General features: G+C 37.8%; 4 protein-coding genes and 1 pseudogene across 5 annotated transcripts; 3 read left to right on the top strand and 2 right to left on the bottom strand.

Moving 5' to 3' along the window:
• Window positions 2,284-5,354, top strand: LOC108661869 (laccase-7-like). Its single transcript, XM_018120729.1, has 6 exons — window positions 2,284-2,373; window positions 2,538-2,689; window positions 3,300-3,544; window positions 3,715-3,843; window positions 3,926-4,882; window positions 4,968-5,354. Exons 1-6 carry the CDS (start codon window positions 2,284-2,286, stop codon window positions 5,096-5,098), a joined length of 1,704 nt encoding a protein of 567 aa, XP_017976218.1. The 3' UTR covers window positions 5,099-5,354.
• Window positions 6,663-8,246, bottom strand: LOC18597628. Its single transcript, XM_007026770.2, has 3 exons — window positions 7,957-8,246; window positions 7,523-7,849; window positions 6,663-7,080 (listed from the first exon to the last, which is right to left on the bottom strand). The coding sequence occupies exons 1-3, from the start codon at window positions 8,018-8,020 to the stop codon at window positions 6,932-6,934; spliced, it is 540 nt and encodes a 179-aa protein (XP_007026832.2). The 5' UTR covers window positions 8,021-8,246; the 3' UTR covers window positions 6,663-6,931.
• On the top strand, window positions 9,454-11,641 carry LOC18597627 (fructose-1,6-bisphosphatase, chloroplastic). The gene is made up of 4 exons (XM_007026769.2): window positions 9,454-10,041; window positions 10,340-10,564; window positions 10,644-11,150; window positions 11,248-11,641. The coding sequence occupies exons 1-4, from the start codon at window positions 9,613-9,615 to the stop codon at window positions 11,317-11,319; spliced, it is 1,233 nt and encodes a 410-aa protein (XP_007026831.1). The 5' UTR covers window positions 9,454-9,612; the 3' UTR covers window positions 11,320-11,641.
• LOC18597626 lies at window positions 12,178-16,543 on the top strand (annotated as a pseudogene).
• LOC18597624 lies at window positions 15,018-19,641 on the bottom strand. 2 transcript variants are annotated; one of them, XM_018121645.1, is made up of 6 exons: window positions 18,850-19,641; window positions 18,148-18,354; window positions 17,384-18,071; window positions 17,149-17,255; window positions 17,003-17,062; window positions 16,759-16,910 (listed from the first exon to the last, which is right to left on the bottom strand). In XM_018121645.1, the coding sequence occupies exons 1-6, from the start codon at window positions 19,286-19,288 to the stop codon at window positions 16,858-16,860; spliced, it is 1,554 nt and encodes a 517-aa protein (XP_017977134.1). In that variant the 5' UTR covers window positions 19,289-19,641; the 3' UTR covers window positions 16,759-16,857. The 2 variants fall into 2 exon arrangements, with proteins under 2 accessions (XP_017977133.1, XP_017977134.1); XM_018121644.1 differs by having other exon boundaries at window positions 15,018-17,062.

Raw genomic sequence — 20,743 nt, 5'->3', positions numbered from 1 at the left:
AAACTCAAAATAGAGTTAATTATGGAAGAATATATTTCCCAATGTAAAACAAATGAAATATTTCATTAAAGGGAGACTTATAAAAAAAAATATCTTAGGAAACGGTAATGGCATAAGACTGCATAAGAGGAGCCATAAGCCCCCTTCTTTGTTGCCTTGCATATAATAAAAACAAAATCAAAGCAGTATGATTGTAATGGGATCAGACATCAACTTAAGATAGAATTTACACAATATTCCCAACACAAGAGGAAAGGAGCTCAAGTAACATGACACAATATCCCAAGCACCCTGGAGACAACCCCTTCCCTTGGCTCACGAAGAACACAGACCAAAACACACCATGCTCCCTATGAACATGAACAGCATTCCCAAAAACAATTTCAAAAGTTTTATACATATGGGTCTAATGAATTAGCATTCCTATGAACATGAACAGCATTTCACTCTCTTATCTCTCCCTGATAACTCTATTCTAGCTAGCATATGATCAATTGCAATCAATTGTCTGTAATCTTAGCAATGTGTTGGTGTTGCATAAATAAGAAAGGTAGTTAATAGAATCAAGTTGTATGCAGAAAAAAAAAAAGCATTGGGCTAGACATAGAGGCTCTCTCTCCATTGACAAACCCGGACAAATTCTTGCATCGAAACAATATTTTATTAAAAGGTTTGAGACAACTTGTTGATTTTTGTGGTTGGGTGTGAATGTCAGAATGTGGATGAAGATGCCGCGTGGACTTCTTATTTGAAAGCACATATTGATGCCAAGTGCCAAACGCAAAACATCTACAGAATCATTTGGCAACGACCTCTCCATCCAAGTAAGCAACGTTAGCTGAAGCCGCTCTCCCATGGAGGTAAGTTTCACGATTCAGTCAATTACTGCAATTTGCCAGAAAGGCTTCCAATTTACCATTTGGTGTACAAATTTCGAGACTCCTTTTCTGAGGCAACAGGACAAACGTTGGATGGAAGAATAGAAGAAACCATATTCGATCAGAACAAAATCTATCTCTCTGGAAACCATTCTCAGTCATATGGTACATAGAAACAATCCCAAAAGCAAACATTTAGAATCTAATTATAAATTAACAAGGAACAAACGAAAAGGACTCAGATCTTTGGCGCTTTTTCTAGGCACATAAGTACATGTGAAAAGACAGGAAGAATTATATTTATAAAGTTAATTAAGAGTATTAAACATTGATAGATAGACAAAGCAGAAAAAATTGCAAAATAAGTTAAAATTTCTAACTCTGAGAGACTCTGTTTAGCTAACCCATTGATTGGATGTTCATGATTGAAGGTCTATGCCTATCCTGCTATCATAAGGTCTTCCCTTCTACATTTTGGTTTTTTATTTTAATATCTCAAATTCTAAAAATTCTTATATATTGATTAAGTTAAAGCCATGAATGTACATTAATTTACTAATGCCTTAGAAACTTATTAAGGTAGTCAGGGAAAATTATTTATTTAAAACCTGAAAACAGTATTTGATTTCTAATCCCAAAGTGGTGAGATTCGAGATGACGAAAGAAACGTATAAAATTGGCAAAATCTTGACATATACTCCATGTCTTTGAATTATATGTTGTGTTGATTAATTAATATGTTGAATGGATCCATTCGGAAACAGCCCAATTATTGGCATGAAATTTTGTTAATTACAAACTTTTCTTTGAAGGAAAACCGAAGAGGAGGAAGGCCTTTCTTAACTTGAGTGTTGACTTGATTCAAGCAAGAGGTAACCATTTTCAGACCTTAAACATAGCCCTATGAAATTACAAATATGAAGAAAAAGGAAAGGACCCTTTAGTTTGAACAGTAAGGATATTAGGTCACCTGGAAAGAAATACCAAATCCTGAAAGCCATTAGAGGACCGAAAATGTATAATATATAAGTTCTGTATTTGTTTATGTATGTTTTGACAGTCAAATGAACCTGTCAGATGACCAGGGCTCTGCTACAGAATACATTGCCTGTTCAAAGTTGTCAGTAGAAAATTGTTTTCGACCCCTTTTACCTATGCTGTTAAGCAATTCAATCGAATGATGTTGAGTCCCCTGTTTATTTAGTACATTAAATTTTATCCTTCACTGTTGATTGCGTCACAGAAAAAACAGAATCAAAGGGTTTTAAATTCGGGGGGGAAAAAGGAAACAACCCCAGATCCTCAAATATATGTAAGGGGTTCCAATATTCGTTGCACTGCATTCCCTGCAAGGCTGCAAACCATTCTCTTGTATATTTCTTTCCCTGTACGCCCATTCTTCGAAATGGGTCGCCCTGTTTCCTTGCTGGTATGGGCTGTAGCTCTTTTATTTGCTTCAACAGCCTCAGCTGCAGTAGTGGAACAAACATTCTATGTACTAATCTCTGCCAGATTTCCAACCTGTTCTTTGTGATCATTCATTAATCGCAACTTCAATACGTATAAATCCATGCAGGGACAGACCCTGTCGTCGTTGCATTAACACCAGGATGAATTAGAAATGTTTTCTCACTTTTGATCTTTTGATTTCGTTTGCAGGTTCAAAACTTGACTGTTACTCGATTGTGCAATCGTCAGGTGATTACTGCAGTCAATGGCAGCCTCCCTGGCCCTGCAATCCGTGTCCGAGAGGGTGACACACTGATTGTTCATGTCCTCAATAAGTCACCTTACGACTTGACTGTTCACTGGTTAGTCCTCAATCATCATCATGTGAACAAAAATTTATTAGCACTGATTTTAACCAAAGCTTCCACGCCTTGCTCAAACAAAAAAAATAAATAAAAAGATAAAGCTTCCGCGCCTACCATGTTTCTATCATCAGCTTTCAACTCGTTCATATTAATTTTTGAGTAGTTATTCTTGACTTGTATTAGTGTGCAATGATTGTATACTCCATATTTTTTATGATAATTTAAGACTCCAAAGTATGCTTCATTCAAGCCAAGTCAGTTCTTGATTTGTTAGTTCCAAAGAGGTTTTCACTTTCCTTTTTGATAACAACAGCTCTCATATAGTACTATAGATTTGCTCAATTCTAACCACTGTGTATATTCCGAACTATATATTCTCCTTTGTTTTAATTGTTTCTTTCGATAATGTTCCACGGATTTTTTATATTATCTTAATGTGCTGTGTCCGAGACTTTTTAAACACTTCATTATTCATACGGATACAATATGTTAATATCGATAGATGTGAGACATATCCAACGCCTCTATCCCCACATAACATATAACTGTTCATATACTTTTTACTGTTGCTAATTGTATTTTGCTTGAAAAACGAATTTCTGAACAGGCATGGAGTGTTTCAAAAACTGAGCTGCTGGGCAGATGGGCCTAACATGATCACCCAATGTCCCATACGCCCTGGAAACAAATACACATACAAGTTCAGAATCACCGGTCAAGAAGGAACATTCTGGTGGCATGCTCATGTCTCGTGGCTACGAGCCACTGTCTATGGCGCACTGGTTGTTCGTCCCAGGTCAGGCCGCTCGTATCCATTTCCCAAGCCACACAGGGAAGTTCCCATCTTGTTAGGTATAGTCAACCAATCCTTATCTCATGAAACACTCGTTAATTTTATTGATTCCACAAATATTAATTGATTCATTGCTTTGACAGAAGGTGATGACTGTGCTAAAGGCACATCCTAACGAACAATGTGATTAATTTATAAATGGAACTTAAAATAATATTTGTGATTGTAGGTGAGTGGTGGAATGCTAATGTCATTGATGTTGAGCAGCAGGCAGTTGCTACTGGGGGTGCTCCTAACCTTTCCGATGCTTACACCATTAATGGATGGCCGGGCGATCTCTATCCATGCTCTCAAAACCGTAAGTCATAATCAGTGTTTGATTAGCCTAATCATCTAAGTTCTGATGGTATTATTTTTTTATGGTATGATTTTTCTATCAGATATGTACAAGCTCCAGGTGGAGACAGGGAAGACCTATCTCTTACGCATCGTCAACGCGGCACTCAACAACCAGCTCTTCTACAAGATAGCCAAACACAAACTGAGAGTTGTCGCTGTCGATGCCGCCTACACCAAACCCTACGTCACGGACGTCGTCGTTATAGCCCCTGGCCAGACGGTGGACGTTTTGCTGGCCGCGGATCAGCGTGTTGGGTCATTTTTCATGGCAGCTACACCATATGCTAGCGCAGATGGTGTACCGTTTGATGATACCACCACGAGGGGAGTCGTCACGTATGATGGTACACCGTCGTCCGCAACGCCGGTAATGCCGGACCTTCCGGCGTTCAATGACACCCCCACGGCGCACAAGTTTTTCAGTAATTTAACAGGGTTGAAGGGTGGGCCTAACTGGGTCGAGGTCCCACGAAAGGTGGACCACAAAATGTTTGTGACGATCGGATTGGGGCTCGAAGCCTGTCCAGCAAACACGACATGTGTGGGTCCAAATGGAGTAAGGCCCTCTGCCAGTATGAACAACCAATCCTTCGCGCTACCCACGACCGTGTCTATACTGCAAGCCCTGTTTTCCAACGTGGGCGGGGTTTACACCACGGATTTCCCCGCCAAGCCCCCAATTCAATTTGACTACACCAACGCTACCAGCGTCGGCAACAACCCAGGGCTGTTCTTTGCTCCAAAGGCAACCAAGGTGACGACGCTGAAGTTCAACTCAACGGTGGAGATGATTTTGCAGAATACAGCTATCCTTGGAGTGGAGAATCATCCCATGCACATCCATGGCTTCAACTTTCACGTACTGGCGCAAGGATTCGGGAACTACAACCCTGCCACGGATAGGAAGAAGTTCAACCTCGTCGACCCACAAATGCGTAACACCATTGGCGTTCCGGTTGGAGGATGGGCTGTCATCAGATTCACAGCCAATAATCCAGGTTCATTTCCTATTACCAATTCAATTAGATAGTCAATCTTTTCTTGATTTGTACTCTAAAATCTCTTCAATCTAATCCTATGTAGGTGTCTGGGTCATGCACTGTCACTTGGACGTGCATTTGGGTTGGGGCCTGGCCACTGCTTTCGTGGTTGAAAACGGGCCAACTCCGGCGACAACTTTACCCCCACCTCCGGCGGACCTACCAAAATGCTAGAAGTTTTCAGTTGCAGAAAAAACATGGCTGAAAGTTTCTCAAAATTAATACCGACCCACAATTGTTTTGTGTTCGTAAATGAATTTGGATCTGCTTCCATGGTTCCATTCCAACAGAATTCTACATCCAATAAAGGATATTCATTACACAGTAGCCTGTTCTGGCCAAAACCAAATTGTACTTAGCTCAAATACCTCCATGGGTATGGTACAAAATTATTCCCATGCTTGTTTCTTTAATTTCCTTTTCCTCTTTCCATTGGATCTTTCTTCTTGTTCTTTTCTCCCGATGTTTTGGTTCTTTCATTATACAATTCTAGTATTGTAAGTCAAAAAAAGACGAAAAATTAAAAAGAAACAAAAGGAATAATTCGTTTACAACAACATCACGAATTTTTGTTTATTTTAATTACTTTTGTAAGTTATATTTTTTATTGGTAAGTGGTAATCATGGAGTTTGAAATTTTCTTTATCTTCAAGAATCAACCATAAACCCTAATCAAATAAATTAATAACCTTAAAATTTGCTAGATACAGCCAAGCTATCTCCTTTGTCTACCAACAATGATGTCCTCTGTAATTTTTTTTTCTTTATTTTGAGAAGTTAAAACCTTAAAATTTGCTAGAGACAGCCAAACTATCTACTTTGTCTATCAACAATAATGTCTTCTATCATTTTTTTTTTCTTGATTTTGATCTCCTTCCTCTACTTAAACACATGGCTATAAACTATATCAAATTATACAAACAACACAAACCCTTTAACCCTTAATTCTAATAAAAAATTAAAATTTATTAAATCCAATATCAATTAATATTTTCTATTCACATGACTTATAACGTAATTATTTGACCGTTGATGTTGTACAACATCATATGTCACGTCAATTGTCATATTAGTCCATGTGATATAGTTCAAGGGTTTTTTTACAAATTAAGCACAATAATAATAATCTTATTCATTGGTTGGGTTTTATAATAAGGTTGGTCCTTTGTGAAATTGGGTCACGATTGATGGTATAAATGGAGAAAAGGATCTTTACTTTAGAGGCTGGCCATTTCTTTCAACTCTTGTTGGGCTTAGTAGAAGAGACAACCTTTTGAGACCCATTTATTGAATTCAGGTCCAAATCTTAACCCACCTAGCTCAAGAATTAGTGAAAATTCGAAAGTAAATGCCTAAATGGCATTGCAGAGGGAGAAAAAAAGTACCTAGAAAGGAAAAAGGAAAATACCCATGATGGTAAATTCCCAATATTTAGCCCACATTTCTTCCACTAATACCTCTATTAATATGGAAAAAATTGGTGGTCTATATCAACACCAATAATAATGGGCTGTAATGATAGAGAATGGCTACCATTGTTTATTATTTTTGAGTAATTCTCTTTGACTTTTCATCTTATTGCTACTATCACTCCATCTTATCATGACATGACAAAATTTCATTAAATAATTTAAATGTGATAATCTATCTATATATGACTTAATAAATAATTTAAATATGAAATCAAAAAGCATAGACTTAAGAAGCAAGATCCCCTCATCATAAGCAAAGTAATCAATAAATTTGTAATAGAAAGAGTTATCATTTATTGAGAGAGAATAGTATTAATTTATAATGAATGGGAACACATATGTTTGTTTTGAGGAGAAGAACAGGAAAAAGGCAACACCATAGCACTCACACTCACCAAACTCCACTCACATAAACAAAACCCGAATTCCCTCCTCTTCTCTCTAAAATTCTCTTAGATTATTCTCCTCAATCACATTTACATCTCGAAGCAATGTAATTCTGAAGAAACCATTGAAAACAGAGCAGCTAAATTGATCACAGGGGAGCAGGGGCAGGGGCTTCACCGACCAATGATCCTGGTTCACTGGAAACAGGGCCAGGAGCAGCGCCAGAGCTCAAAAGCTCGAACATGGTACGCCGAGGGTTGGTGCGCTGAGCGTGGCAAAGATCAGGCAAAAATACTCCTGCAGGAGGGAGAATTATACGTCATTTTAACTTTATTCCAAAACAGGGTATCAAACAATGCTTTGATTGAATCACAAGGTACGATGCCGGAAGCAAAGTATCATGACAGTTATCACGTGTGGAAGCAAAAAGGAATCGTGAAAAAGTAGAAAAAACATGCATGAAAAGGGGAGATTGTTAAAGCCTTTAATCAGGGATATTGGGTTGTGGAAAACGTAAAGATTAAACAAAGAAACAGAGGAGATTTCATATCTTCAAGAAACAAAAGTTCTGGGATTTGTAATTCAATAAAAATCCTCCTCTGTTTTCCCTTGAAATCATGCCGGGCAGTCTTTTCAATACTAACATACGTTAACTTGACAGGCTACCATATTTTGTAAATGGAACCTCCCTCCTAACCCTCTTGTTTTGCTAACCATGAAAAAGGGTGTTGATTCTTACCTTCACCGGCTGCCAAATTGAAGTAAAGGTCAACAATGTTGGGGCACTTTTGGTAGCAAGCGGGAGCGCAGAGCTTGGCGGTGAGTTGTGGCTCGAGAAGGGAATCGGAGGAAATGCCGATGGAGTTTCTATCAACCCCACAAGCACGCACGCACTCATCGCTCTCGATATACTCAGCCATTCTCTCCACGACCACCTCCGACGTCCTGCATTGGTACTCTACGTTCCCATCTTTCACCGCCGCCGTTTCCAACAGGCATCTCTTCCCGGACGATGCTATGGAAAACGCACACACATCCTTTGGCAAATCTTCGCAAATAATCTCAGCTGCCACAAAAGGAAAACAAAACAAAGTTACAGACATAACGTGAACAAACACGAATATTGATATGAAAATATAGAAGTTGTTTTGTTTCATTTTGACATTGACGTACCTAGAGAAGCATGGAGGAAAAGAGAGGAAATGAAGAGAAAGACGGGGAATTTGAAAGAAGCCATGTTAACGATTGATGATCAAACTAGTTTCTAGGTTTCTTTGAACGAGATGGAGATTGACAAAACAGGCCGGGGGTTGTCTTGTTTCGTGAGGGAGAGTGATACGAGGAGGTTTGGTATATATAGAAGGAAGAAATGTGAAACTATATAAACCAAAATGGCATCTAGAGTTTCTATATATAGGGCAAACACCGGCTTCCTTTCGGGCACTTGGCTACAAAGCTAAGAATTGACCTTTATAGTTAAAGACGCGTTTGGCTGTTTACCAGTCATGCTAAATTTTGTTCTTTTTTCGTTTAGTTTTAGAGTCGATTTACGTGCTCTCCTTGTTTGATACCTAGTTAAAGTCGTGTTTGGTTGTCTGCAGGCTTAAGCTTCCATGCTCCAACCCCTGGAATTTTCTAGTTCCAACCCCCTTAATGGGTTCTAGATCTTTTTTTCAACTTTGAATAACTAATTGGCAAGCTAGTCAGCTCATCCCCATTGGCTCAAAGCCTAAGATTAGTAATAAATATTCTCTTTCTTGAAAAGTCTGCCAACCAAGAAGGAAAATGGAGGAAAATATAGGCAAATGAGAATGTTCCCAATAATTTTTTATTGACTTTTCTGCCAAATTTCGGCACAATTTCCGTTAACAAAACAGTAAACGTGAAAGTGAAAGGAAAGTTGTTCACAAGCATTAGTCTTCCTGGGAAGTGTAGAGGCAGCTGCCATGTGTTGAAAGGCATAGAGTTTTCATATTTGTTCCTCAGTTTTGGAGTCTCTGTTACGTAAATACGAAGAGTCGAACAGATCTTGGAAGCTGTAATGGAAATTCTATGAATAATGTTGCATTTGCAAACGTCATCTCAAATTATCTTCATTATTTTTTTTAATTAAATACCCTTTTTTTATCTTTGACTGATGGCATTGATTATCAATGGTAGTAATATACTAATCATGTTTATTTGTCTTGGTCTCCACGGATGTCTTTAGGCTCGAGAACTCCAATTCCTAAGAACACTAATCATTGGTAGACATTATCGTATGTTTTAACGAAGAACTTGCCAGACATCAGTAAATGCCGGAGATGGAGTTGTACTTCTTGTCTGCATGGTTAATGTTCTACATACTTCCTCGTAATGTTAAACATTCGTAACGTGACAAGCTGCATCAATTAATCCCAGCAAAATGACCTTAAAAAAACCCAAAACATTCGTTTTGGGTTAACCACATCTAGCCCAACAGGGTTTTGGACTGAATTGCAATAGTTGGACTTCCAGGATGTAGAATTCCAGAGCATATGCAGCCCATATTCCATCAAATTGGAGTGCCACTTGTAAATTGTAAACACCCCAGGCTCGGTCGCATTGGACTCTTCAAACCAACCATGATCACAAAATGGATGCTGCAGAGGAGGATAAGTGGGTCCCAAATCAACAGAAGTCGTTTGGCAACCTCACAATCTCACCTTCAACGTCCACAACACAATCCCAGTAGACACTGCTCGGCTGCTGTAAGAAGGAAAGAGAATAAAAATATCAACCAGAAGAAGAAACAGAGAAGAAAAGAAAGAACAAGAAAGCAGAAACACGAATAAAAAAAACATTAAGATAATGGTTGCAGCAGCTGCAGCAACAGCTTCATCTCAACTCCTGCTATCAAGCTCTCGTTCTTTGTCTCGTCTTTCTCCTATACAGCTATGCGTCTTTGATTCCAAAACCCTTGTGTCATGCCCCAGCAACACTATCAAGAGAAGGCATGTTGCTGGTGGGGTTAGGTGCATGGCCGTGGAGACAGCATCAGATGCAGTAACGAAGAAAAATGGGTTTGAAATTCAGGCACTAACCAGCTGGCTGTTGATGCAGGAACAAGCGGGTGTTATTGATGCAGAGCTCACTATTGTGATGTCCAGCATTTCAATGGCATGTAAGCAGATTGCTTCTTTGGTGCAAAGGGCTAGCATTTCCAACTTGACTGGTGTCCAGGGCGCTGTCAACGTGCAAGGAGAGGACCAGAAGAAGCTTGACGTCGTTTCAAATGAGGTCTTGTTATCAACCATGAGTTCAGTTTTGTATGAGTTATGTTCTGCAATCAAACAACATGGACATTCTCAAACTTATAATTGAATGATGGCGCCCTTGCTCTAAAACGAAATTAAAACATTACAATTTTGTCATTCCTTGAATAGTTCAATGGCTTTCAGAATTTTTTATGTGAAGAATTCTTGAAATTGGTACTACTTTTGCTTAGAAAGCTTGGATAAAATAGGCAACACTTATTTGAAAATAAGAATGCTTATGCTACCAGGCATCACAGAAACTGATTCTTATGCATTTACAGGTATTCTCCAACTGCTTAAGATCAAGTGGAAGAACAGGGATTATAGCATCAGAGGAAGAGGATGTGCCAGTGGCAGTAGAAGAGAGTTTCTCTGGAAACTATATTGTGGTATTTGACCCACTTGATGGATCATCCAACATTGATGCTGCTGTTTCCACAGGTTCCATTTTTGGAATATACAGCCCCAACGATGAGTGCCTGGCTGATATCAGTGATGATTCCACCGTAAGTCCATATCTACTTCATTGAATTTCCAAACTTAAATGCAAAAATATCCTAATTGTTTCATGTATGGAACCTGCAGCTTGATACGACTGAACAAAGATGTGTTGTGAACGTGTGCCAACCAGGGAGTAATCTACTAGCTGCTGGCTACTGCATGTACTCAAGCTCTATAATCTTTGTGCTCACCTTAGGCAACGGGGTGTTTGCATTCACCTTGGATCCCATGTATGGTGAATTCGTGTTAACTCAAGAGAATATTCAGATCCCAAAAGCTGGAAAAATTTATGCATTCAATGAAGGCAATTACCAGCTGTGGGATGACAAGTTGAAGAAGTACATCGACGACCTCAAAGACCCTGGTCCTAGTGGCAAGCCTTATTCTGCTAGATACATCGGAAGCCTGGTTGGTGACTTCCACCGGACACTGCTCTATGGTGGAATCTATGGTTACCCCAGAGACAAAAAGAGCAAAAATGGCAAGCTGAGGCTCTTGTATGAGTGTGCACCAATGAGTTTCATTGTGGAACAAGCTGGTGGGAAAGGATCTGATGGACATCAAAGAATCCTTGATATTCAACCTGTTGAGGTAAGAAACATTAAACCATACTGTCCAGTCTTGTGATTTCTTTCTCTTGTGGGGTAATTATAATGATCAGTGTGCTGTGTTTGTGTTCTTCTAACAGATACACCAACGTGTACCACTTTATATTGGAAGCACAGAAGAGGTAGAGAAACTGGAGAAGTATTTGGCTTGATTAAGATGCAAAAGCAAAGAGGGTATTTTTGTTTATGGATACAAGGAAAAATACATTACATTGAAACTGAAAATGAAGATAAAGTCTTCCCTATTCTGTAAATTCTGTGGAATTCCTGTTGTTGATAGCAGCAAAGTCACTGAAACTAAGTAACTATCTTTTGCATTTTAAGCAATCATTCATCGGAGCAGAACTTTTACTAAAAACTTGTTTGTGTTTTTCACTTGTTTAGGATGGTTAATTCCTTTAATCAAGAAGTCATTTGTCTATCCCATCTGGGAACCTACTCTGTTCAAGAAAAAGTAATGGCACCTTTTCTCAATTGCCCTTCATGTGGACCCTTTACTGCCCTAAGAAGTAAATATGTATTATCAATTTGTAATTAAACAAAGAAATGAAATACGATGAGAAATCTTCTGTGCCAATTTCATGTTGTCTCCTTACCTTTTCTAAAGGGCTAATATGATATGACCCTGCTCACGAGTCCAAGTCAAGTATTAATATCCCGGGTCACATTTTTAACCCTAAAACATATTTGTTTGGTGCAAAAACAAAGCTTAAACTCAAAACTCTTTTTATTGAGATTTAAGACATTATATCTAATCCAGTTATACAATATATTTTTGCTTTCACTCATTAAAAAAAAAAAACTCACTTTAATTCGAATCTATTTTATCCTGATATCTCTCTCTATCAGGACAGACAATTTTTACTCATGAAATACATAATGGTTTGTAGTAACCCAAACCTGGATGACCACAAAAAACAAAAATTAGGAAACTTGACTTAAGTGGGTCCTGGCAGGCTGTATGGTAGCTGGCACCTTCCATATAGGTTGGCCTCAGGTTAATCACGACCAAACATTGGACAGTAACAGGAAGATAAGCAAAGACCTTGCAAGAAAAAGGAGCAAGGAAAACCACAAGAAAACAAGAAAGAAAGATGGTTCAAGAAATTTCAACATCGTCTTGGAAATTTCTCTTCTCACAGTCCCATGGCTCCATCTCTACTCTTCTTTGTCTCAATCTGCATCATGCCAATCACGTACAGACTTTTGTCCACAGAATTTCCACCGGCGTTCAATGTAAAGCGGTGGAACTCCCGCTGCCTGCAGCATCAGAAACTCAAGTCCAAAACAAGAAGGTAAGGAAGAGCCAGTTTGGGATTGAGAATCTAAAATCTTGGCTCTTGAAGCAAGAATAAGCAGGCAATATTGACGCTGAGCTCACGGTTGTTCTCTCAAGCATCTCCCTGGCTTGTAAACAGATAGCTTCACTGCTCCATAGATCAAGCATTATCAATCTCACCGGCGGTCAGGCTACTATCAACATCCAAGGTGAGGATCAGAAGAAGCTGGACGTTATATCCAATGAGGTTAGATTTAAGTTTTATCATTACTTTTTGTCTCAAATACCATGACATTTGCTGTTTAATCAATAATTCTAGGGTATGTCGTACATGTAGCTGTTCTGCAACTGCCTAAGATCAAGTGGGCGAACAGGGATTATTGCATCAGAAGAAGAAGATGTACCTGTTGCAGTTGAAGAAACTTATTCTGGAAACTACATTGTTGTCTTTGATCCTATGTATGGATCCGCCAACATTGACACTGCATTGACTACTGCATCCATCTTTGGCATTTATGGCCCTGACGAGCAATGCCTTATCGATCTCGACGACTCATCTACGGTAATCCTTTCATCTGCAATGTCTAATTCAACCCAAGAACATGAAATATACTCAGAAAAGCTCAGTTCCAAATGCCTTTTTTGGTCTCCCAAATTCTTATCTTCTAGCTGCAAAATGACTTAAGACAGTTCTGAACCAGGCTCCAATTTGGCAGAATAAGCAACTGTTACAGCTACCCTTAGTCCCCTGAAATTGAGAAAGAGATGCATCATGTTATTTTACAGTATCCACCTGTTTTTCCTGCTCTACCTGAACACTTTTCAACTCTCTTGCAGCACACAGCTTGATCAAGCAAGAGAGAAGTGCATCATCAACGTTTGCCAGCCAGGAAGCAATTTGTTGGCTGCTGGCTATTGTCTATAGTCAAGCTCTGTGGTTTTCACCTTCTCCATAAGGAAGGGGGTGTTTGCAGTCACCCTAGATCCCGCTTATGGAGAATTTGTGTTGACACATGAGAATATCAAAATACCAGAGTCGGGCAAAATTTATTCTTTCAATGAAGGGAATTATGACCTCTGGGATGAAAAACTGAAGCAATATCTCGACCACCTTAGGCAACCAGGAACAGATGGCAAACCATATTCTGGTCGCTATATAGGCTGCCTTGTTGGTGAAATCCATCGAATGCTTCTCCGTGGAGGTATCTACGGCAACCCTAAGAACAAGAACAGCAAAAATGGAAATCTAAGGCTACTGTATGAGTGTGCACCGATGAGCTTTATAGTAGAACAAGCCGGTGGCGTTGCAACAGATGGTGTTCAAAGAATTCTTGACATCAAACCCAAGCAGGTAATAGCTTAACCAAGGGGATATAGGTTCAATATTAACAGAAATATTTCCCTGCTCTAGACAAACAAACAAAAACCATTAATGGTTTCACCATGTTATATTGTCAGTTATGTTAAAAAATGCTTGAAAACAGATGTTTGTGTCGTTTTGATGTTATCAGTGTTAATGAAACAATTGTTCATGAGCCGTTTAAGTGTATTAGCTGAAACTCAAGTTCTCATATCGTTTTATCAATACTGCTTTACTGCTTCTAGAATCTGATGTAGTTGGTAGTTGTGAATCTTGGTAAAAATCTGTTTCAAGTTTCTTTACAATGACCGATCTTTCTGGGTTCAGTTTTGTTAATTGTAATCTAGTATAAAAGCCCTAACAGAACTGGAAATAGAGCATGAGTTAGTTTTTCACTTGTTTTCTCTTCTTTATTTAGTTTCTTTCTTTGGTTTTCTTGAGTTTTTCCAACAAAATTAGTATCAGAACATTTTAGTTCTTAAGGGACCTCAAGACTCTGTTTTTTCTTCTATTGGTCATTGTTCTTGTTTGTATTGATTGAGTCATGGCTTCATCCAGTTACAATGCATCGGCACCACCGATCTTCTCTGGAGAAAATTACCCAATTTGGGCAGTCAAGATGAAAGCATTTCTCGGAGCGTTTGATTTGTGGAAAGTAATTGAAATTGGGAGAGATCCACCGGTTCAAAGACATGCAAATCCAACCTTGGCTCAAATTAAGCAGCATAGTAAAGATATAGCAAAGAGGTACAAAATACTTTTTTGTTTTCACTCTGCTGTTTCTGATTCAATCTTTACAAGAATAATGACTTTTGATAGTCTTAAGAAAGTTTGGGATAAATTTAGGAAAGAATTTCAGGGTAGTGAACAAACTAGGCAAATTCAGATATTGAATTTGTTGAGAGAATTTGAGGTGTTAAAAATGAAAGATGATGAGAGTGTTAAAGAGTATACTGACAAGGTTATGAAAATTGTAAACCAACTAAGGTTGTTAGGAGAAGACCTGAATAAAGAAGAGAAAACAAGTGAAAAATTAACTCACATGCTTTATTTTCAGCTCTGTTAGAGCTTTTATACTAGATTACAATTAACAAAACTAAACCCAAAAGGATCGATTTTTGTAAAGAAACTTGAAACAGATTTTTACCAAGATTCACAACTACCAACTACATTGGATTCTTGAAGCAGTGAAGCAGTATTGATAAAACGACTTGAGAACTTGAGTTTCAGCTAATACACTTAAACGACTCATGAACAATCGTTTTATTAACACTGACAACATCAAAACGACACAAACATTTACGTTTTACTACCAACCAACACAGTTACAATTTAACAAAGTCTTTAACACTTCTGTCAGCCCAGGTTTCAAGCATTTTTCAACATATCCCCTTGCTTGAACACCTGCTGAACTCCTAACCTCCTTCTCATAAGCTCGAATTTATCTATTGTCAAGCCTTTTGTAAAGATGTATGCAAGCTGCATATCAATAGGGCAGTTAGCCAATTGAATTTCACCTTCTTTGACAGATTCTCTAAAGGCATGATATTTGACCCTTATGTGTTTTGTCTTGCCATGTTGTACTGGATTTCTTGCAATAGCTATGGCAGATTGATTATCTACATTAATCTGAGTTGCTTTTTCTTGCTTGAACCCTAAGTCAATTAACAATTTCCTCAACCATATAACTTGATTAACAACTGCTGTTGTGGCTTTATATGCAGCTTTAGTGAAAGATTGAGCCACAATATCTTGTTTCTTGGTATTCCAACAGAACAAAGCATTGCCAAAAGAGAACCAAAACCCATTAGTGCTTTTTGAGTCATCAATAGACCCTGCCCAATCATTGTCACTATAGCCTATTAACTCACTCTTTCATCCTTCATGTAGTGTAAGCCAAATTCTACAATACCTTTAATGTACCTGAGAACACTTTTAGCAACAGTAAAGTGACAAACAGATGGATTTTGCATGAACCTGGAAAGCAGATTTGTAGCAAACATAAGATCAAGTCTAGTAGTTGACAGGTACAACAGAGAGCTTACCATGCTTTTATACAACATTCCATCAGCTTTCCCTGAGTCATCCTCCTTGTTTAACTTGTTTCCAGTATTTAATGTCAGATCTACAACTTTGCATGAGTACATACTGAATTTCTTCAACAGGTCCATATTGAAAAATGCTTGAAACCTAGGCTAACAGAAGTGTTAAAAACTTTGTTAAATTGTAACTGTATTGGTTAGTAGTAAAACGTAAATGTTTGTGTTGTTTTGATGTTATCAATGTTAATGAAACAATTGTTCATGAGTCGTTTAAATGTATTAGCTAAAACTCAAATTCTCATATCATTTTATCAATACTACTTTACTACTTCTAAAATTTGATGTAGTTAGTAGTTGTGAATCTTGATAAAAATCTATTTCAAGTTTCTTTACAAAAACTGATCCTTTTAAGTTCAATTTTGTTAATTGTAATCTAGTATAAAAGCTCTAATAGAGCTGAAAATAAAACATGTGAATTAGTTTTCCACTTGTTTTCTCTTCTTTATTCAGTTTCTTTCTCTAGTTTTCTTGAGTTTTTCCAACAAGGTACACCAGCGTTCACCTGTTTTCATTGGAAGCCCAGAAGTTGAGAAATTACAGAAGTACTTGGCTTGTGTCCTGATGTATAACTTTCCAACTCTGTTCCTTGTTATGAGCATTTTTCCAAGCATAAAATGATGATATGCAAGAGAAAATAATCTTCAATTAAAGAATTATGATGTTACACAATCAAACTGCTAACAGCAGCCTCCACAGGCAGCCTAGATGATTAATTTAGAAAACACTGAATTCAGTTAACCATTTCTTATGTAGAGCAAGGGCACATTAATGGTGGATCATCTCAAACATAACTTGACCCTTACAAAGAAATTAGTTTTGTGCCATGTTAAAACCCCAAAAAGGTTTTAGAAATTGTTAATTAAAACAATATTGTGTTGTTAAACTTTGCTTCCAGTGAGTGCTGCACTGGGACATGTCAGCCAAAGGGTCATCTTGATGATAAAACCAGTCAGTTCTTAGAAGAACAATTTTGTTGCTCTGAAGAACTCCTTCGACCTTTTGCTGCAATTTCAAAAAAAAAAAAAAAGAGAAACCTGAGCAAAGCCATATAATAAATCTCAAAATGATGGCGGTGGAAGTATGTGGAGTATTACCAGGGCTTAATATTTTTACGCATTTTGTTATAGACTTCACTGAAGTCACGCTGTCGGGACCTGCAACCATAGCATACGCACATTTAAGTATACACATATATTGCGATTTGGATGCATTCAGATTATGCAGCAATAAGCTTTATTACCTTGTGCATTCATGTCTTTCTCTGAAAACACTTTTGTGATAGTAGATGAAAACTCTGACATGACTTGAGGGGCCCCCAGGTTGCCATCCCCCGATTCATGAGATGACCTGTACAGAATGCACAGAATGACAGAATAAAACGTCACATAATAATAACTAAACTGAAAGTAGTAAAGAAACAAGTGGATAAATTATGGTCAATAGAATATGCAATAAGAATGAAGTAGCACCAATACCCTGAAAGAGCATCTGCAGAAGGACCCAATGTTGGTTGGCAAGGATAGCCAATTCCTTCACATTCAAGATCAAGATCCACTAACAGTTCAGAGAAGGAGAAATTGGCTCCAAAAGCATCTAAACTAGGCAAATCCAGGTCAAAGATATCTGCATCTATTTCAGACTCAGATGTTGAAGTCTCATTGGTTACTGGTTTGTCCACATTCACTGCTGCATCAGAACCATCAAAATCCAGCCGGCCTTTTACATGATCCCTCTTGCCAAGCCTCTTCAAGCTTGTCCTAACTGGTGAACAAGAAGAAATGCAACGGTTCCTCTCAATGGTGTAACATGTCATTTGTTTTAAGGGACTAACAGTAACTCTCTCGGTTGAAATTATAGTGCAGTTGGTAGGAGTGATCTCTTGAGGAGTATTGTTGTGGCTGCCATTAGCAGTAGAAGATACACCCAGTGGAGTCATTGATTTATCACTCTGAGGGGAAACTGCTTGTGGGGGTGTCTTAGGACCTGATGAATTGGTTGGAGGGGACAGATGTGGCCGATTGAACAAACACTTTGCAACTCTAGATACATGCATTGTCGAAGTATTGGATGTGCTATTGGGTGGTGATGATTGATTTGCAGGAATTAGCTGAGCAGCTACTTGACTATTCATTACATTCTCAGATTCTGGAAGCTTTTCTGTTCCTGCACCCAACATATCATGGATGTTACGGCTGTACCAAGGCATGAAATGATGTGCATAAGAACGAAGAAAATCTACCTTGGGTTGTCAACTTCCTAGAAGTTAATTTACTACGAGTTTTCTTTTCTGCTGCTGGGGCTTCTGTGACAGCCTCCGAGCTCCTTTTCTTTCTTGTTATTGGCTGACTTGTAACTGGCGAAGAGTAGTTATCATGCTCCATTCTGGAATTAGAAGGACCAGATACTGGAATAACAGTTGGTGTCCCATACACAGGAGGGCCTAAAGCTAGAGCACCAAGAAAAATAATACAAGAATTGCTTTGTAAAGAAGACACATCAAGTATGCATATCAATCTTAACGATGAGTCATAAAATATTACAAAAACCCTTTGATCAGATACCATGGTTTAAATTTATGATCATGAACTTACCGTCAAATAGAAATACAACAAATCAGACATCTCCCAATACTACTCTAAAGCCTAATGATACCAATTTGCGCTTAAAAACCTTACCAAAAACATATTGCCATTAACCACCAAAAAATCCATTTAGCCCAGCTAAACAAAACATTCAGAACATACTAGTATCATACTAATTCTACATACATCTAAAAACTTTGATAAATTGAGAACCTGGAGTAGCAAACTTAAATGAAACCTAGCTCCATCTTCATTTCAATCTCCAATTGTACCTCAAAACCTAATGTAAAGGTAGTAACATCTACCTCAAATAAAAACTGACCAATTTTATTAACCACCCAGAGCTCAAGATTTGTTACCTGAAGGAGATCCGGCGCATGGATCTGATTGAGGAACCACTGCTACCGATTTTGTTGCAGTAGCATGAGGGATCACAGGCACGGATGCGGTCGCACTTGCATTGTAAGCGTTCATTACACTTTGCATTCCCTGCAAAAGGGTCTGAACCCTGCATTTTTCTTGCTCCAAACGAGCCTTTTCCTGCTCCAACATCACTTTCTGCTCTTTCAAACAAATGTACTCGTCTAGCATCGCCCCTAAACTCAACAAACTCTTCGGCGCCTCTCGAACGGGGGACTTGGAGATGAGAGCAGAAGCTTCGTTCCTGAAAACGGAACGGGTTCCGGGGTAGTTATTATCGGAAAGGTAACGGTCCACGATGAATGCGACTTGGACTGGAGTGACTTTCCCTTTGCCGAGATTCTCGGGCTTCGCCTTGGATCTGCCTTGCTTCCCCATTGTCTTGCGAGAAATGAAAAAGCAACAGAGACGAAGAAGAGAAGTAGACAAGAGCGGTGAGGGGATCTGAGATTGGATAAAAGAGAGATTTGGGTGAAGGGAGGGAAAGCGGGAGATGGCGCCATGTCTGAAGGAAAGTGGGGGGTTTTGACGGGAAACGAAAACGCGGGAGAATTTGAAAATATTGGTGGAAAATATTTTTCTCTTTTATTGACCTGGAGCGGTTTCAGATTTCAGTTTCCCGGGAAAATGGCATTTCACTAGCGGTAAAACGTAACAACCAATTTTTTTACTGCGATTCGAAGGAGCAAAATTACTGCCCGAACAGCGTGGTTAAAATATAAAAAATATATATATGTAATTACAAATCATTGGAATTTTCTTTCCAATTCTATTTATTTTTAATCAAGATGAGTAATCTAGTGCTTTTTTTATGTAATTACGTTAAATTTCATATTATACTTAATTCATATTTATACTATTATAAAAATTGTTTTAAAAGAAGATTATCGTGCGACATGTGACGAGTTATTTACTTGTTCTCTAATAATTTATAACTTCACTCATTTATTATTTAATTCATATTTTGTTTAATTCGTATCTCATTTTTATATTATGTATAAAATTGTTTTGAAGAGAGATTATCGATTGATATGTAACGAGTTATTTTCTCTTCTTTTAATAGTTAATAATCTTGTTCATTTACACTTAATTTATATCTATACCATATATAAAAATTGTTTCAAATGGAGATTATCAGTTGACACGTAACGAATCATTTTCTCGTTTATTAATAGTTAAAAATCTCACTTATTATACTTAATTTATATTTATACTATATATAAAATTTGTTTCAATGGAAGATTGTCGATTGACATGTTACGATCAAGCCATTTACTCACCTCCTTCTAGTCAAAGGAGATTATAGATTGACATGTGACAAGTGATTTACTCATCTCTTAATAGTTAATAACCTTGCTCATTGTTATTTAATTCATATTGTAGTTAATCTATATGTCGTATCTATACTATATATAAAAATTTGTTTTGAAGGAGATTATTGGTTGAGATGTGGCAAGTTATTTCCACATCACCTTATAGTTAATAACCTCATTTATTTATTATTTTATTGTAAAATAATAAGTAAATGTTTATATATACTTATATTAGGTATACAAATATCTTTAAAAAGCGTATTTACATTTATGTAAATATTTTTATACGTGATTAAAGTAATATGTGTTTGATACCTAATATTTTTGATGTGAATGTGATTGTTAAGGCTTATATAACAATTTAAGTCCACTACAACCAGCAACTTGAATTTAAGTTTTTGAGCTCTATATAATTTAGGTTCGAAAGGCTGTTGGGCCAATGATTGGACTTGAATTGTGGATGTAATGTGTGGTATTGACGAGGACATCAAGGATTTGAGTGGGTGAGATTGTGATACCT

The sequence above is a fragment of the Theobroma cacao genome, chromosome 5, assembly GCF_000208745.1.
Source record: "Theobroma cacao cultivar B97-61/B2 chromosome 5, Criollo_cocoa_genome_V2, whole genome shotgun sequence".
In the NCBI taxonomy this organism is placed as follows: domain Eukaryota; kingdom Viridiplantae; phylum Streptophyta; class Magnoliopsida; order Malvales; family Malvaceae; genus Theobroma; species Theobroma cacao.
Note: the sequence above shows the minus strand (reverse complement) of the source record. Positions and strands in the feature narration are given on the sequence as shown.

Coding starts and splice junctions, on each gene's coding strand:
- LOC18597627 (XM_007026769.2), top strand. CDS start 9,613: ATGGTTGCAGCAGCTGCAGCAACAGCTTCATCTCAACTCCTGCTATCA. Junction 10,042..10,339: donor TTGACGTCGTTTCAAATGAG/GTCTTGTTATCA, acceptor ATGCATTTACAG/GTATTCTCCAACTGCTTAAG. Junction 11,151..11,247: donor TTGATATTCAACCTGTTGAG/GTAAGAAACATT, acceptor TTCTTCTAACAG/ATACACCAACGTGTACCACT.
- LOC18597628 (XM_007026770.2), bottom strand. CDS start 8,020: ATGGCTTCTTTCAAATTCCCCGTCTTTCTCTTCATTTCCTCTCTTTTC. Junction 7,850..7,956: donor TTTCCTCCATGCTTCTCTAG/GTACGTCAATGT, acceptor CTTTTGTGGCAG/CTGAGATTATTTGCGAAGAT. Junction 7,081..7,522: donor CAATTTGGCAGCCGGTGAAG/GTAAGAATCAAC, acceptor TCCCTCCTGCAG/GAGTATTTTTGCCTGATCTT.
- LOC108661869 (XM_018120729.1), top strand. CDS start 2,284: ATGGGTCGCCCTGTTTCCTTGCTGGTATGGGCTGTAGCTCTTTTATTT. Junction 3,844..3,925: donor CTATCCATGCTCTCAAAACC/GTAAGTCATAAT, acceptor TTTTTCTATCAG/ATATGTACAAGCTCCAGGTG. Junction 4,883..4,967: donor ATTCACAGCCAATAATCCAG/GTTCATTTCCTA, acceptor AATCCTATGTAG/GTGTCTGGGTCATGCACTGT.
- LOC18597624 (XM_018121644.1), bottom strand. CDS start 19,288: ATGGGGAAGCAAGGCAGATCCAAGGCGAAGCCCGAGAATCTCGGCAAA. Junction 18,355..18,849: donor ATGCGCCGGATCTCCTTCAG/GTAACAAATCTT, acceptor TTGGTGCTCTAG/CTTTAGGCCCTCCTGTGTAT. Junction 17,256..17,383: donor TCTGCAGATGCTCTTTCAGG/GTATTGGTGCTA, acceptor CATTCTGTACAG/GTCATCTCATGAATCGGGGG.